The 17,466-nt window shown below is 46.1% G+C and overlaps 2 protein-coding genes across 5 annotated transcripts in view; one reads left to right on the top strand and one right to left on the bottom strand.

Annotated features, from left to right (window-relative positions):
- The window catches only part of LOC130384438 (transmembrane protein 132C-like), a 35,241-nt gene extending 33,289 nt beyond the window's left edge, over nt 1-1,952 (top strand). Inside the window, exon 9 of the mRNA XM_056592623.1 lies at nt 124-1,952. Coding sequence (XP_056448598.1) covers nt 124-1,455 — 1,332 coding nt within the window. The 3' untranslated portion in view covers nt 1,456-1,952. The remainder of the gene's footprint in view (nt 1-123) is intronic.
- Nucleotides 1,953-2,762: 810 nt separating this feature from the next.
- LOC130384444 (glycosyltransferase 1 domain-containing protein 1-like) lies at nt 2,763-17,412 on the bottom strand. Of its 4 annotated transcripts, none has more exons than XM_056592629.1 (13): nt 17,305-17,411; nt 16,930-17,028; nt 16,453-16,604; nt 16,216-16,321; nt 15,238-15,289; nt 14,452-14,488; nt 14,157-14,213; nt 8,866-8,964; nt 8,238-8,287; nt 6,608-6,651; nt 5,995-6,115; nt 5,037-5,135; nt 2,763-3,332 (listed from the first exon to the last, which is right to left on the bottom strand). In XM_056592629.1, exons 2-13 carry the CDS (start codon nt 16,995-16,997, stop codon nt 3,186-3,188), a joined length of 1,032 nt encoding a protein of 343 aa, XP_056448604.1. In that variant the 5' UTR covers nt 16,998-17,028; nt 17,305-17,411; the 3' UTR covers nt 2,763-3,185. The 4 variants fall into 4 exon arrangements, with proteins under 4 accessions (XP_056448604.1, XP_056448605.1, XP_056448608.1 ...); XM_056592630.1 differs by having other exon boundaries at nt 17,308-17,411; XM_056592632.1 differs by having other exon boundaries at nt 3,187-3,332; nt 6,608-6,632; nt 16,930-17,412.
- Between the last annotated feature and the right edge of the window lie 54 nt (nt 17,413-17,466).

Raw genomic sequence — 17,466 nt, 5'->3', positions numbered from 1 at the left:
TTGAATCCCCCTTTGCAAAGATTTCTTCCGATGAAAGTGTGCAACGAAAAGCATACATTAATATACATTGATCAACGTGTCTGCTCTTCACTGAGTGCTCTGTTCTCCTGTGTGTTGATCCAGGAAGCGTTGGTCAGTACCTGGCTGCAGTTCAGCGACGGCTCCCAGACTCCCCTGGACATCTACGACGCCGCCTCCTACCTGCTGACCGTCAGCTCCCTGAACGCGGGGGTGGCGTCGGTGCAGGGCTCTCCTCCGGTCGTGGTGGCGGAGGGGGAGGGTCAGGGGCTGCTGGTCAAGGTCGAGATGTCAATCTGCGAGGCCTGCCAGAAGTCAAAGAGGAAGAGCATCATCGCCTTGGGCAAGGGCAGCCTCAGGGTCAAGTTCCAGGCCGGAGGCCTTCAGCCGGAGAGCACCAGCGCCGGCGGCAACGGCAGCAGCAGCCGCGGTGGAGACGGAGGTGGGGACGGAGGTGAGGTCGGAGGCAGTGACTACGGCAGCGACGGGGAGGAGCTCAACAGTGACTGGAAGCGGCAGCCGCCGTCCCAGGACTCCCCAACCGCCGGCAACACAGTATCAGGCCGCAAGGAACGAGCCAAGCAGAAAGTGACCACCGTCAGACCCGCCGAGCGCACCATCATCACCAGCGGTAGTTTGGGCGGCGTGGGGAAGACCAGCGGACCAAAGAGCCCCGGGGGTCCCGGTGGTCCTGTCAGCCCAGTTAGCGTGGTGAGCAGCCCCGGTCGCAAGGCCGACGTCCAGGCCGAGGACACGGGGGCCGTGGGCCTGGGCAGCACGGTGAAAGCCCCGGGGAACCTGGTCAACTACAACAGTTTCACTCTCCAAGCGGGGGCCCCCGGGCAGGGGCCCGGGGTGGAGATAGGCGGGGAGGAGGTCCTGGTCAACAGGCCGCTCACAGACCTGGAGATCGGCATGTATGCCCTGCTGGGGGTCTTCTGCTTGGCCATCCTGGTGTTTCTGGGGAACTGCGTCTCATACGTGGTGAAGTTCAGGCACAAGAAGCCACCCTCCCACGGCCCGGAGCCCACGGGCCACCGGCACGACTGGGTGTGGCTGGGAACCGACGCCGAGCTGGTGATGAGCGTGCCGGGCAGCCCCTTGCAGCAGGACAACCACACCGCCACCACGGTGATGGACATCGGGCCAGACAAGACGGCCTCCCTGTCCAGACGGCCCAGCTGCCTGGCCTCGCTCACAGACTCCCCTCCGCCTGGGTGCGGGGGGCCAATGCGGAGCAAGCACCTTGGGGGCGATTCCCTGCACTCGCCCACCAGCAAGAGGAAGAGGGTCCAGTTCACCACCTTCTCCACGCTAGAGCGCCAGCACTCGCCTCAGCAGAACGGCCACCAGGGCATCCACTGGGTGGGGAAGGAGAGCAGCCACGACAAGCAGCATCCCCAAGGGCCGGTCACAGAGCCTGAGGACCAGCTGTGATGACCAATAAAGACCCTCAGACCTCTCGTATGCACCTGGAGGAAATGCGGCTTTGATCACCTCAATGCCTTTGCTTTGTTGTTGAAAATGGTGATGTCGCAAGGCACATGGGCCTAATTGCATTACCTACCAAGGCCTTTATCCACTGTAAATGCACTGTTTATCATTGTGAATACTGTCAACCGGGCCCGTGTTTGTACTCTCCGGACTGCTAGGCTTGTGGAACTTTTTATGTGCACATTGCAAGGCACCACATGACCACACTGCATGTTGAACAATTGTGCTGTACAGTTTTGCACTGATGTGCTGGTATGACACCACAGCACCTAATAAGCAATGGTTTGGATTTCAAAGTTATTAAAATATGTGATGTACCACTTATCCGGAACTTTTCTGATCTCCCATGTGAATGGAGGTCTATGAGAGTTTTTTTGTCTTATTCGTTCCAGGTCTCCAACTTTCATTGTACATTTGAGTTGATCTGTGTATAAACCCTGTCTGGTTTCTTTTACATTAAAAAATGTATTATCTTAAATATTGCCTTTAGCTCTATTTTCTATGCAACAAATAGCACAGCAATTTAGTTGTGTTTCTGTGAAGTTATTGTTCCAAGGACTGCTGGAAGTACATCGTGTTTCAGTACAGTGTTATTAACATACGGTCTTTACTCACTGTCTCACATATAGTATATATATATATATTCGTTGAGCTTATCTTTCAAACCCACATTAAAATGCTCTGAAAAGGGGAAACTGTCAATGAATTGGCAATGTGTAAAACAAATCTCATTACAACTGTAATATTGAAATCTTCAGTCAGTAAACACAATGTGGACATGAATGTGTGCATCTCCGACGTGCTCCTGTTGTTGTTGGACAGGTGATGGTTGACCAGAGACATCTTGGGCTTCCGTTTGCGAGCATTTGTTTCATGTTTGCTTGCAGCCACAACCAACGTCTGTGACAATAAATTACATGCACCTTCCCGACCCTCTACCCTGAACACCAAATTGTGTTTTCACCCAGGGCTTTGACTGTAGTGTGGCCGTGTGACTCAACCGAACAGATGCACTTCATGAAAAATGGATGTAGTCGCCGTAGAAACCGGGATGGTAGACGTATTGTCGGACATTCTCAGTCTAAGTGTGTTCTAGCGATGGAGTTTTACGTCACATGCAGTACTGAAAATGGAAAAGTAAAAAAAGTTTGCAATACGCTTACTTTAAACTAGAGAACTGGAGAATTAATTATTCAACAAACAATAACATCAGAATATTTGAAATCCCATGAACAAATGAATTACCCATACACATACAATTTAGAAGAGTAAAGTCACTTTTAATGCATATTGTTTAAAGATTTATTGGCATAAAATGTTTTACCCAAAATAGATTGACCAAAAAATGAATAATTGCATTGCACCCACTTCAACTCTTTGGTTTAAAAATACCAGCATTATTAAGACTTTGTTGGAGATATGCTCTACAGACACATGATACATATTGTATATTTTTTATATTTCCTGAATTCTCTCAGACATTTAATAACATTGCTTATTGGAACCAGAAACGTGAAACATCCTTCTTTTAAAGCTAATGTCTTTGCGTCGACTTTGCGTAAACATGTTTTCCATAGAAAGGCACTCGGTGAATCCTGAGTGGGCTATTACGAAAAAACCCTTCTGAGTTCCATACGTTTTGGTGGGTCTGGCTTCCTGAGAAGGTTGTGGTCTCACTGCAGGCTCTGGACCAGGCGGTGGTAGGTCTCCCTCTCCCGCTCCACGCTGTGCTGCTGCTCTACGTACAGCTTGGCCGTCCTCACCAGCCTCTCCCTCAGCTCCCCGTCCGACAGAAGCCTCTGCGATTGGCAAACAAACTCCTGGCAGGGACGGAGGCAAAGCGAGGGATATAGATCAGTTTCGCTGCATACAGGCTTTCATCTCACGCTCGCCCAACCCCCCCCCCCCCCCGCCTGCTCCCACTCTCCTCCTCGCTGTATAAATATAGAATAAAACCCCTATGTACAATCATACACATGGCATCGCGACTGAGACTAAAGATTATAGTAGTAGACTATAAAGATTTACGGCTATATAAACAACGTGAAGGGGGTGGGGACGTCTCTTAATTGGCGGGGACATCTGTCGGGGACATCAACCCAGCCGCACGGCCGTCCAACCGTCTTTGGCGGTCCAACCCGAGAGCTGCCATCTCTCGTTGGCACACGATGGCAGGCAAACTTCGCCAGAGTGACGGCGTCTGGTAAACAAACCCTCCATCGCACCAGCTGAGAAGCAGGAGTGAGGAATCAAGATGGGTGTGTGTGTGCGTGTATGTGTGTCTGTCTGTGAGTGTGTGTGTGTGTCTGTGTGTGTGGTGATAGAGCAAAGGCCTAGTGAATGTTGATGCCGTCCCCTGTGTGATAAATAAGATCTAGCGAGAGGCCCCCCTCTGGGCCTCTGAAGTTTTGCATCACTCCGGGCCAGGAAGCTTAGAGAAACCACCAAGGTAGCCGAGGAATGTAGCATGGCACGGGCTCTGCAGATTGCCTACGGCCTTCACTGCTGCAGGGTGAGTCAGCAGGCCCTTAAAGCCTCGCCCGCAGCCAGACCAGAAGGCCATTGCAAGCAGCCCTCCTGTGTTTGCAAGAGGCTCTCTCATGGAGTGCTCTAGTCTAGAGTGACCTGAGCTCCGTAAATCCTCAGCAACAGGATTACAGTGCGGGTTACGTGCTCACGAGGCAATGTGAGTCTAATCACTACACCCTCTGTGTACCACGTCCCTCACTGGACTCCCGCCGCTCTCTCTGCCTCTTCTACGGTTGAGAGCAGCTGACCTACCGGCCAAATCACTCCATAAGACAACGTCCTTTCAAGGAGGGGTTTGAAAAGTAACACTAGATGAGTGCCTCACTCAACGCTCATCCATACTTTCTCAGCCGAGGTCAATGTTGATCTGAACTCCAGAGTCTGTGAGACGTTCATCCAAGCAATGCTTTTTCTTCAGCCCTTTTCTGAGCACTCAATTGACCCCCCTGCCGCAGAGAGAGCGCCCCATCTTCTTCTGTCACGACTGTGGCGTCGAGACTGAGAAAGTGAGTCCTGGTCGTTGTTATGCTCCCAAACAAGATCTGTTTCTCCCCCCCCCCCCCATTCCCCCCTCCCCGGGCGTATCATTGTACCCCTTGCCTGCTCGCTGCTGAGCGTTGCATCAGTGTGGCGTTTTGGGCTGACACCTTATAGTCTGTCCCAGAAGGCCCTCTGATTCATATCTAATCACCCCCACTGCAGAGACATCAGTAGCCCCTTTGTTGTATGTTGCCCATATAGATCAGCCTAACGATGGGAAATTTAAAGAAGATTGTCAAAGCGGCTTCAAGTTTTCTCAATAGCAGCACAAATGTTTTTTCTGGGACAACTTCTGGTGCAAGTGCTGCTCTTGGAATCAGTGGGAGGAAGGTGCTCCGTAGCTGCATGTTGCTCTGCAGTCCGACTCATGTCGGTAGGCTCTGCTCTGCTGGGCTTTACAGTGGCCTCTGTGTCGCAGCTCATCAGGGCTTAGTGAATGTGTTGGAGGTCTGTACCTGCGGGCTGGAGTACAGCAGGCCGGTGACCTCGTGCTGGACGACCGCAGCGTTGCCCGGGATGTCCCTGGCCACCACAGGCACCTCCAGATGCATGGCCTGCCGGGGGAAGGGAGACACGTGGCTCAGAGGTTCACATCGAATGCGTCCATGCTCGCTTCGGATTTCTTTCTGAAGGTTCGTACGGTCGCACGGACAGGGGTCAAATACGTGTTGGATCTAAGCTCACGCATGAAATTGGACCTGAACCTGATCTGAATAATTCTCATTCTGCATGATGTCAGATGCTCGCTAAGAAATTAGAAGGAATGCAGGCGATAAAATCTATCCGATGCAGCATATCATCGGAAAAGGGCCAAACATTGGTGTAGGATTGATGTGGATCGGACATTGATTAAATATAGAGGCAGCATTTTTTAATTCTCGCCCTGCTATTACTGTTCCCAGGCTATTCATTCAGCGCTTGACGAATAGTTAATCAAGGCTAGTCACCTCCTCGTAAATACTTTCGGGGCGCTACCTTGATGGGAACGAGGCCTGATTAAGCCCGAGCAGATGTGCAGCCAGGCTTCTCAGCCCGGCGGTGACTTGGCTCGCTCTCTGGGAATTATGCGTCTCTTTTAGTTCCAATCTCCCCAGCAGGCTGTTGAGTGAAACTTCTTAAACAGAGTGTAAACCCTCTGTGGATTGTCCTAATCTACAGTTTTAAAAGAGATTAGCTGGATTATGAGTTCACTCACTGAGAGGGAGGGAAAGTTCGGAGGCAAGCCCTTCATTTGGATAAATTGAACACACCCAAGTAGACAGAGAAGGATCTGGCACGTGAGCATGCACTAGGTGAGGAAAGACATCGGTTCTCACTTGAAACAGCTTTAAATATTCATTCATTGTTAGCTAATTAATAACGTCCTCCACTGCTAATGATACTGATAAACTGGGGTGGTGGTATCAGGTATACCTCCAAGATGGCCGCCGACATGCCCTCCGAGATGGAGCTGTTGACCACGGCGAAGCACCTCCGCACCACCGCATGCAGTTCCCGCTGGCTCCTCCCCTGGGCCAGGAAGACCCCGGCCCGCCTGCCAAAAACGTGGAAGTAGGGTATGGGTGGGCGGGGGGCTCATAACAGCCTGAATCACTGGAGCCTCGCGGGAGGCTCACGGGAGCGTGAATGAGGCAGAGCAGTGGTGACAGGCTCGGGGGCAGTGTGTGTGAGACATGCACTCAGAGTGCAGGTACAAGCTCTGTAAGCTGAGACCAGAGAGAACAGCTTCCTGTCTCCACAAAGTTGAGAGTAGAAGGGGGGCAGAGGCTGCAAAGAAAACAGCTTTGCCAGAATAAGAAGATACCAGGAGGATCTTCAAGCAGATTTCAATTTGATTCACATTATGGCAGATGCAATCTATGTTTGTTTATGTTTAGGGACACACAGGATAAATAGGGACGGGGGGGCTAGTAGATAAATCTATGCAATAGTCATTCGCAAGCGAGCAACGGCTTGCCAATCAGCACGACGGATCCAGAGTCTGGTGCCGTGTGCGCAGCGCAAACCAACAACAGCGAGGCCTTACCTTTGAGCAACGGCCTCCACCTCCTCTGTGAGCGCAGAATCAATCTGCGGAAAACACAAAGGCAGAACGAAAAAAAGTAGTCAAACAATTCCTTAATTAGGCACACAAGCTTGGCCCGCAACGACCTAATCAGAAGCAGGGGGTAAACACTGTCTCAATCATTTTCAAATCACCACCCAACATTGGGCGGAAATCTTGCATGTTTGGAGATTGGGGTCAGGGGAGGCTGGGTGGGTGGGTGGGAGGCCAAGCTGATTAATTGCTATGTGGGATTTGCCTGCATTAGCCTGCCGAAAGCAAGGCCCTCGCAGAGCAATTTAGGTCAAAGATGCTGGCAGGCAGGCTGTGTCTATTGGTGGGTAGGTGGTAGTAGATGAAGTTAGTGTTTTATATAGAAAAGGTGGCATCAAAGTCGGACAACAGTTAGGTCATTCTGGTTTTACAGCAGCATTGTAAAAACCTCACCCATCCATGGATGATGTTAGAATTTATAATGAATTATTATTAAGAAATTGCTTTTATTGGAATGTTCATCTTCCAATTTGAAATGTCAAGTGTTCTCATTCGTTATTAATGAAGTCATTTGGGCTTGGATACATTTTCCTTTTTATAATCAATGAAAGTACAAAGACTTTCTGATTTAAGGTTGCGAGATGTTCGTTAATGTCAACATTAATTATATTCCTTAAAATATCACATTTCTCAGCTTCCACAGAAGCCTGTAATCACAATGGCACAAAGCACAGCGGAGGGTAAAGCAGCTGCTATCTACAAAAGGAGATAGCAGGACGTAGCGTGTCTCAGGCCGGCCGTGATCAAGATGTTGGAGAGATGAAACAGAACATACCTTTAGTCTGACACCGCTGTTTGAAGAAGAGAAAAGGCTCTAAGATACTTTGGTGTCATAGCAAGGCAAGTTTTAGAAGAAAGTCAAATTAAGTCGGGAAATAAATCCCTACAACTCAATCAAACCGGGGGAAGAAACCAGAAGTTGAAAAAGGGTTTGGGGATAAGTATATAACCTCGCTCTGCAGAACCACCAGGAAGGTCAACAGTTCAATCCACTGGTCTTTAATCCATCCATATTTGTATGTTTAAATGTACAACATTGCCGAGCCGTTGCGTTCAACAGCAGGATGGGGGAAAGCGTTATCCGAGTCACTCATGGCTGGGGCCTTCCTTAGTGCTGTACTGTCCAACAGCTCCCCCGCCTGCTGCCGTCTGACCGGCTCCCTGCAGACAGACAGACCGACCGCTGCCCCTCATCTGCAGTCTGCCCTCCCCTCCCCACAGCGTGCAGCAGACTTCCAGCTCAATGTCGACCATAATTCCAGCTCAACAGTTAATGCCGGTGCCTAATATATCCAATTAGAGGCCACCGTCGGTATTCCCACGGCATGTTAGTGTGTAACTTCCTCACAGTGCTCAAACCGTGACGACAGGGCGCGATATTGAAGACAGATGCAGGTCCGAGGGGCCCTTTTATCGGGATGCCCAGGCTGCTTAATTCAATTGGCAAGGCGCAGTGATGCTGGTGTGTTCCTTTGCCGGTCTGTCGGGCGCCCGTGTGGGCTTAAAATAGGCCGTAGTGCATGTAAACAGACTGACGTTATCCCGACCTCGCACTCACCTCAGGTCCGATTATAACCAGGACATTGAGAGGATCCTCACGGTGCCATTCTGGGAAACAAAGGAAGCAAACCGACAGAGGAAGAAGAATCAATTAGGCCCGAATTCAAATATCAAACGGCCCAATGTTTTTTCTGGTTTTGAGAATTGCAAAACTAAATTGGTAGGAGAATGTAGACAGGTCTCTCGTTGTTGTTTTCACAGAAGAAGTCATCGTACAAGCTTAATCATTCAGAGAAAAGCCAATAGTGTTCTCAATTGAATTGGTGCAGAGAAAAGCTCTCTGCACCTAAACTGCCCCACGGTGTCCCTAGCAGGGTAAACAGGGACAGAAAGCTATTTGAACATTGTTTTTTTTGGTGCTTTTCATCAGATAACGTGTGGCCCTGCAGCGCCACAAGTCGCCATTTCACTCTCACTCAACACCCCGACGGGGCAGCAAAGCCGCACAAACAGCTTTGTATATCTTGGGATTTACCTCATCCACTTAAGGCTTGAGTGGATCTAAAGCGATGCCAGGAAAACGCATCAGGCCTCCTCTCCACAGACTCACGTTCGGTTCCTGCGGAGGGTCTTAGCATTGTTCCATGCAGTGGATCGCTTGTGGTGCAGCGAGCAGCCTGGCGTACCTGTGAACACCTCCGCCAGGTAGAGAGGGTCCTTCACCCTCCTCAGTCCACAGACCAACAGGAAGATGCGATGCTGCTCCGCACGGGCGCCGCTCAAACCTGAAATGGTAGCGTGGACGTTGCGCGCGTGCACGTTTGCATGAGCGTTTGTGAATGAAGTGGGTGGGGAGGGCAGTGGGAGGCAGAACAGTACCACGGTGTCACAGAAACCGAATAATGAACATCCAAACGACAACCGGCCATAATGAAAGCAATACATCATGCAAGGTCACACGGAAGACACAACGGCGATGACTAATGTTCCTCCATAATTCTGATCGTAGCGGCCCCCACACCCACCGGACGGGCTGGCTGGTAGGAGCACTGCAAGGTTGCAGACTAATCAGCCATGCTGCCATGCTAGCCGGCCCTAAACAGCCGGGCCGACAATTTTCTCAGTCAACAGCCTGAGATTAAAAATGACTGTAATAGCACGCTAACAACATCAACATGTTTCGGGGAAGCTGGCCGCGTGCCAGCCAACACCAGATCAGCCCTCTTCAAAGATTAAAGCCTTTCATGCTCGTTCTGGAGATTAGTGTGTGGGGACTGGCAGAGGTACAGCACTCCTCACCATAAGGGGGCAAAAAAACACGGAGGCACACCCGAACATTCAGGCAGTGACAGAAAGGAGCTGAAACCTGACCCCAATAACTAACCATGCTGTGATGACATCGTCCGCTATGGACCCTCGTCCAAATCAGACCTGCTGGAACCTCCAGTCTTTCAACGCACTTTGAATTGACCCGGGCTCAACATAATTCTAGAGTATGGCATTAAAAGGTAGTTAACTGCAGGAAGACCTCCCGATGGGAAGCTAAGAACTACTTGTTAGTGACCGGCACTGACTTAGACTTTAATGAAATTCCTCCAGGACAGGGCATAAAGAGGATGGTATCAGACATCATTAACGACTGCTCAAATCAAAAGTAGCAGAAGACTGAAGTTTGGGTGTGAACTTGGCTGTGTACTTGACTCTTTTAACCTTCTTTAAATGCAGCGTTTGTACACAGACGAAGGTGATGGGTAGCAATGAGATCATGTTTCATGCAGTGCTCCTGACACTGCGTGCCTATTGTGCCGTGGATTTGAAACGGTGAGATTAGTTAACAGTTACTATAAGAAGCTAGGCCACTGTGCTGACGAAAAGAACAGGACTCTGTGTGACTAAATCCCTCTTTGATCCCTGATGTTTGACTTTGACCCTGATAGAATGAAATAGGTTTGAGGCACGCAAGGTTGCTAGGCTGGGGAAGCACCTGTAATCAACTACAATGGCATGTGTTTTGATAAACAGAGAAATCGAAACCGATACTTAGAATTAACGCTAGATAACATGTGCACAGTGCAAGTCCAGTAGAGTGGCATTCTTAGTGTGCATTGGTCTGAATCCCCTGCTGACACATAAGTCCAGATCAGGTGGATAAGGTAGGCTCTTTAAATGCTATTAAAAGGTATCTTTGGATGACAGTGAGGTGGAGGGAAACACAGCGAGGGATTTTCAAAATAAAAGGGTCTCATAGTTGACAGAGTTATCCAGTCACTGACTTTCACACAGACAAAGGTAAACACAATGTTGACACTACCTCAGAACAAGTCTGAAAATAATAGTTAACACGTCAAAAAAGCACACAAGGGCAAAGACCTCTCTTAGCGGGCGGTAGACTAGGGCGCTCAAAGAAGACAAAAAACCACCGCAACAAAAACAATTCATCTTTCACAGCATGGGAAATAACTTCTTTTTTTTCGCGGTTCAGAGGGTAGTATGCAAAACACATATTTGAGGATTCAGCTTTGATTTTCAGAAGGACACTGTGATCTGTATAGACCCCCTGTTGGTGTATCAGTGAGATGCTGCATGCTGGTGTGTTCATACGTTTGTTTACATGCTCTGGCGGGATTTCAATGCAACACAGACAGAGGAGAACATGACAACATTGAAAACATCACATTTAGATTCGGTGAATGCATGTGCTTTGTTGAAGATAACCACGTGTAGATTTCACTTATAGGTGAAGGATAGTCTAGTGGTTAGGGCTTTTTGATTCCCTGCCGAAGGCTCTGGGTTCCAGTACCAACGTCCGCAGTCTACCTGTAGGCAGCCCTGACTAAGATGTCCTCAATTATCAAACAAATTGTAATGGTCACTTTGGCAACATGTAATAGATAGCTAATAGGGGTAGATATTTATGCAATATTTTCATTATATCTGTATCTGTGTATTATATCTGTATAGTTTAGGATTACTAAATATCTATGCATTTGTGTGCCCTTCTCATAACCCCTGCTGTACTTAACAGCAACAAGAAGATACAAAAGCTCACTTCTATCGCCGAGAAGATGTGCTGTGTGTCTCCGCATGGTCGGAGCACCAGAGCACGGAGGGCCACCAGTCCCTTTGCTTTCATATCGGGTTGGAGGCACTTAACCCTCCTGTTATGTTCCGGGTCAAATTGACCCGTTTTAAAGTTTGAAGATCTAGGAAAAATAGTTACAAGTATTTTTTCAGTATGAAACTTCTTCTGCTTGCCTTAATTAGTGTAATCAACATATACTATGAAAATAGTTCATCTCACATATTTGCAACCACCCCCTGCATGTTTATATCACAGAGATACTGTTCGGGTCAATTTGACCCAGCAGTAAAACTGGAGGTAAAAGGGTGTCAGAAATGTCAGACTAATTCTTTCTTTACAACTGTGAGACATATCAACAAGTGGACACTCAACAGGGGAGGGTCAAAACATATCAAATATTCTCTGCATGGGAGTCCTACCAACATTACACTCTGTCAGGCAGACCTTTACAAAATGAGCAGCAGAAGCAAATGGATGACAGTCCAGGAGGCTCGGGACTTCATCACTGATCATGACAGTGAAATAGAGGAGGATGTGTCTGAAGACGAAGACGATCTTGAGCTAAAAAATCAGATTCTAATGAATCTGATTTTGAACCAGATGAGGGAATTGCTATTCCTATTCCTCCTAGCAAGACATTCATGTCAAAACATGGTGAAATACAGTGGTCTTCATCCCCAAATATGAGTCAGGCGAAACTGTCTGCAGAAAATATAATAAAGACAGTGCCAGGGCCCACTAGGATGGCAGTGACGCGTGTGACTGACATCAAGGCAACTTTTGAGCTGGTCATGCCAAATTCAATACAGAAAATCATTCTGGAAATGACTAATCTATGAGGGAGACGTGTTTTTGGGGAGAAGTGGAAGGAGCTGGACAAAAAACTTTTAGATGCGTATTTGGGGCTCCTCATCCTGGCTGGGGTCTATAAGTCCAAGGATGAATCGACAGCCAGTCTGTGGGATGCAGAGACAGGCAGGGCTATATTTCGAGCCACAATGTCTCTGGAGACTTTTCACATATTCTCCAGAGTAATCAGATTTGATAATCGAGAGACAAAGGCTGGTAGACGGGAGAGAGACAAGCTGGCAGCTGTTAGGACAGTGTGGGACAAGTGGGTAGAGCAACTTTCACTACTCTATAACCCAGGCCCTAATATCACAGTGGATGAAAGGTATAATAATAATAATAATAATACATTTAATTTAGAGGCGCCTTTCAGGCCTAAATTGTAATAAAGTGGTGAAACATAAAAATAAAAAGTTTGAACAAATATCTTTTTTTTTTAATGAAAAAAACGATTGAATTATCCTAATTGAACCATTACCTGTTAGAGGTAAGGAACACTATTGCACTAAATATTGATAGAATAGTTACTAATGGAGTTAGTAATGACATGTTCACACTGCTTGTTAGGATTTTTTTGGGTTTAGGACATCTTTTGGATGATAAATATGCACCGGGTCAAATTGACCCGGGAACACCATTGCTGTTCCTGACAAACGAACATAACAGGAGGGTTAAGGGCGGAATCGAGTGTGAGGAAGCGTGCGTTTTGTAACAGGATGGACTTGCATACAGTGGACTCTCGTGACAGATAGGAAGGCAGAGGCTTTTGGTGCAACCGAATGCTCCTATTGTAGGAATCGGGCATCATACGTTTCGTAGAATAGTTGTCCATAAGAAAATTCTTCGATTCAACTACTGAGAGAAATTCAAAACAGCAACGCAACGATATGAAAAAAGGATGAACAAAACACAACCAGGGTTTCATCACTTTTTAAAAAAATAGAGCAACTGAGACTTGAATTTAAAGTGTAACAATAGACATGGGGCCATTAGTATGACTGATTATTCAGAGCTATGTTGAGGAATGGCCCTATGCCGGACAGAGATTCATCACCTGGCATGGGTCTCCCCCAGCGGGCGATAGACATTATCCCACAAGGTCCAATTTACAGCTCAGAATCTACCCTATGTGTGTGTGGGTGTATGTGTAGTTAGGGGTGGGGGTGGGGAAATGCAGTACAGTGCCGAGATGCTCATCATATATTTATTTAAGAACAGGACGACTGTAGACAAGACTAAGGGTGTGAATCTTTCGGTATCTCACGATTCAATTCGATCCTTGGGGGTTAAGACTAGATTAAAAAATCGATACTCGATTCAATACTATTCACTAAGAAAAGCTGTGTGGCAAATGAATGCTTGAAAGCAGAGTAAAGTGTGTAGAACGGTATGACATTTTATATATGAAAAAAACAGAATCTGATTAAACTTATGCAGTAATGTAAACACACGATGGCAAACCTAAGAAATAAGGGACTTTTCTTTTTTTAACTCAGGCCTTCAAGACTCTTGAAAGGGAGACCTCCTCCCCCCCGGCCTCCCTTCCCTCCCCCATCGTCATCACTACCACAGCCCCCTGCTGTGTAACAACTATGGGGGAGATACCGAGAAGGTCCAAGAAAAGGCTTTTCATATTCCATATTGTATGAAGTTTGGAATTACACAGACTCCAACACTGTTGCTATGAATCCGCCGACAACGTTTGAACTGTGAGAGAGTCAGACATTGAGGAAGACAATTGAACGTCAATATTTTAAGCTGTTGAAAATAAGGCGTGCACATTGTTTGGATATTCCATGTACTTGGCTGGCTAATAGACTCAGTAACCGAGTGAGGGTGTCAGTTGAATGTCATCAAGGAAGTATAAGAATAAGAAAACAAGAAAACCCTGATGGTCTTACTAAGAGGTCAATGTAAATATGACCTAAAACCCATAACAATACATAGCTAGATATTCATGACAATGATAATAATCCAGGTTTAGATAGCAGCTGGTGATTAGCTTCTGATTAATGAAGGGACACAAATATATCTTTGTAGTCATACCTGAGCTCTTCAAGAATTCACCCCAGGAGAATTTCTCAGTGGCCTCAGTCCTAATGCCTGCACAACAAAACATCAAATAACGTCACAGAACAGCTAGCATGGAAAGAAAGCATAAACAACTGTAGCAATTATAGCAATAATTCTGTGTTAATAGTTGTATAATATGTAAACAAGAGGAAAACAAAACAATCAGACTGTCATTATGTCCATAAAGAGCTAACACAAGCCTGGCAATGAAAAGTAAGGGCTTAGCAACAGCAAAGGGACAGCAGGTTTACAGCTGGGCTTGGCTTACCTTGGGGCTGAACGTAGATCTTGCTGCTCGGGGAACGCTGGGGAGACCATGGAAGCGTATTGTCAAGAGTATTAGAAACACATGTACTATTCACAGGCAAAATGTAATTCCTTTTTAGTCACATTTTCCTTTGCCATAGATAATATCGGTCACCAAGGGACAAAGTGAACTCGTTCCTGGCCCACTATCATTTTTATAATGATCAACCCCCGAAGATAACTATAGGAGGAAGTCATTGCTAAACGCCGAAGGAGCGACCGCGAGTGGATCACGGAAGAGGTGGCGGAAATGGAATGGATGTTATCACAGGTGTCAGATCTGCTCCATAAGGAAATCCAATGAAGGATTGTAATGGGTATTTTTTTCCAGCACAATAAAAAGTATGGCAGTGCCTGAACTCTGTGTCTGCCTGCTGAGGACAGAGGAATCGAATCAGAAATGAAAAACACAGTGGTGTTGGTTATAATACCTTATTATCTTATCTTAGTGATGGGGCAGTATTTTGTGATAGTCTAGTGGTTTGGGTCCATATTTCCAACACAACATGCTCATAAACTATATGTATATAAACAAACAATGTTTTAAAGAAGACATTTTTTTCACTGTGTTCACAGACTCTACGGTAACACAAACAATGATAAGTCGTGAAATAGGTCCAAATAGATTCAAACTAGTATTGATTGCTATTTATTTATGTTAATCTAAGGTGCTTAGTTAGCCACTAAACAAAATGACACTGACTTATAACAAGAATGACAAGTATGTGTGCTAGTAGTTGAAGCATACCAGGACTACATACGCCATTTGTTTCATCTTGGCAGTGAAGGCGACAGCAAACCTGATTCAAGAAAACAAATAGGAATTATCACACATGCCCAGTTCTACTACGATCTAATGATCCATTTCCAAGTGGAAACACAAAATATGAACTTCTCTTGTATTTGATCTCAGAGCAAATAACGTCATTACTAAATCAATCAGAGCAAATCAAATATGTAAACATTTCAAGCCAAGCCTAGTAGAAAGATATTGCATTTTGCAATGGGATTGCAGTCTGTTAGTCTGCCTGTTAGTTGCAATTTCCTGATCGAGATCTATAAAAGGATAATGAGAACTGGTAACAGCAGGAGGAGCTATAATTCAGATGCTCTAAAGTCATGAGACTGTGATCCACCCTGTTCTCCCACCCCCTACAGGTGTATAGATGTGTTTCTTGCCGCCTTTAAATGGGCAAATACAGCAGAAAAATATATAAAGCAACTTTCAGCACAAAATATATGAGGAATAAAATACACAGCTGTTTAACCAGGGTGATTGATTGATTGAGCCTTAAATATTTGGTACAATAATCCAAATCTAGAAAGGGATTTTGAATGGTGTCTCTGGGATATAATGGGGTACTCTCAATTCATCAAAATGCCTCCAAACCATCTAATGTTCAATACAATTGGATTAGAAGACTTGCATTAGAAGAACTGTTATTTCTAATTTGCTGTGGATTTGGCATTAATCTGTCTTTTTCCTTGCCTCACTGTCTTAATTCAGTTACACACATATATATATATATATATATATATATATATATATATATATACACACACATTTATATGAATATGCCTTCAGATACTTACGTATACCTTGTATTAACAGATAACAGCTACTATATAAAACGACAATATGTTGTCCTTGTACATTGTGTCGCAGTGATGGTGAATCTCTCAATGATGTATATACATTGAAGAGGGTCATTTGCATGTACGTCACCTGGCTTTCAGCAGCACCTGCTTCATAACCACGAGCTTGTGCTCCACTTTCACATCCTCATTGATATCTGTTCCTCCAAAGACAACACCAAAGGGCACGGGGACATCTGGTGTCAAAGTCAACACAACATACAGCGGGAGAGGTAAATAGAGGGACGGATGTAGTGCCTTGTTTACAGGAATGACGTTAACACAAATGTGATTTGGAAAGAGAACACGATTGAATGAGTTGAATTACCCAAGAGCAGCCTCCCTGCTTTGTACAGATGTATGGCCAGTGCACCATCGAAGGGAGGTTTCTGAGTGACCAACTTGGCCACCTCAGCAGAAGATTTGAATTCTGATGCATCTCGAAGCACACAAATGTGGCCGGCAGATTCAACGTGAGCCCTGCGATGACAGACATCAGTAAACGTATAGGTTAAGTAGGCACGTCAATAAACCAGTTATTTTTTTTAATCCAAATTACTTAATTGCAATATGACTAAAGTTAGTTAAAGTAGCAGACAATTAGACAGGTATCATCTGTTTATTAACATCAAAATAACCTGTACTTGTACTTTTGTGTTCCCCTGATGTCCTATCTGTGCAGGGCCACTTGTTGGTGGGTTGTAGCCACACGTTGGTCAGTTTCCCCGTGTACTCTTAAAGGATTGTGGTTGTCACAGTCTAGTATCGGCTACATACTTCCTACACTTATCTGAAAGTAAATTACCTTATCCTCTCAGCTGTGGTGCAGTTCCCCGTTTTTGGACTTAGGCAGGCAAGAAAGAGTAATTTCATAACGCCACTGATGCAGATCTTTCGACCAGGTCTACATACCACACCATATAAAAGACAAATCAGTTGCAGTTCCTAAAACAAAACACATTGCATGTTTAAGGGCAATATCATATGCCCACTATGCCAAGGTCTGCAACAGCCCACCGCGCTGGCAATGTCTGCTCTCTCTAGCACCATGCCACGGTAAGCACTTGAGTCAAATTGCTTTAGTCCCTCTTTAAATGATGCAACAACAGGTATCTGCATATGTATATGCTCTGTCATATACTGAATTCATACAGCATATTAGAAGTTGCGATTTAAGTACCACCGTTATTTTGCCCCACGCCCCTGTCGCGTCCTTATGTGTGCGAGCAAAACATGAAACGTCAAAAGCCAAGAAGCAAAAACCAAAACAAGACAGTATCACTTCCTTGTGGGGGCGACTTCTGCTTCCGGGTACAGAGTTCAGAGCAGGTGGATGAGCTGG

Source organism: Gadus chalcogrammus, chromosome 6 (assembly GCF_026213295.1).
Source record: "Gadus chalcogrammus isolate NIFS_2021 chromosome 6, NIFS_Gcha_1.0, whole genome shotgun sequence".
Taxonomy (NCBI): domain Eukaryota; kingdom Metazoa; phylum Chordata; class Actinopteri; order Gadiformes; family Gadidae; genus Gadus; species Gadus chalcogrammus.
The sequence above is the reverse complement of the archived record's forward strand: the minus strand, read 5'-3'. Positions and strand labels throughout refer to the sequence as shown.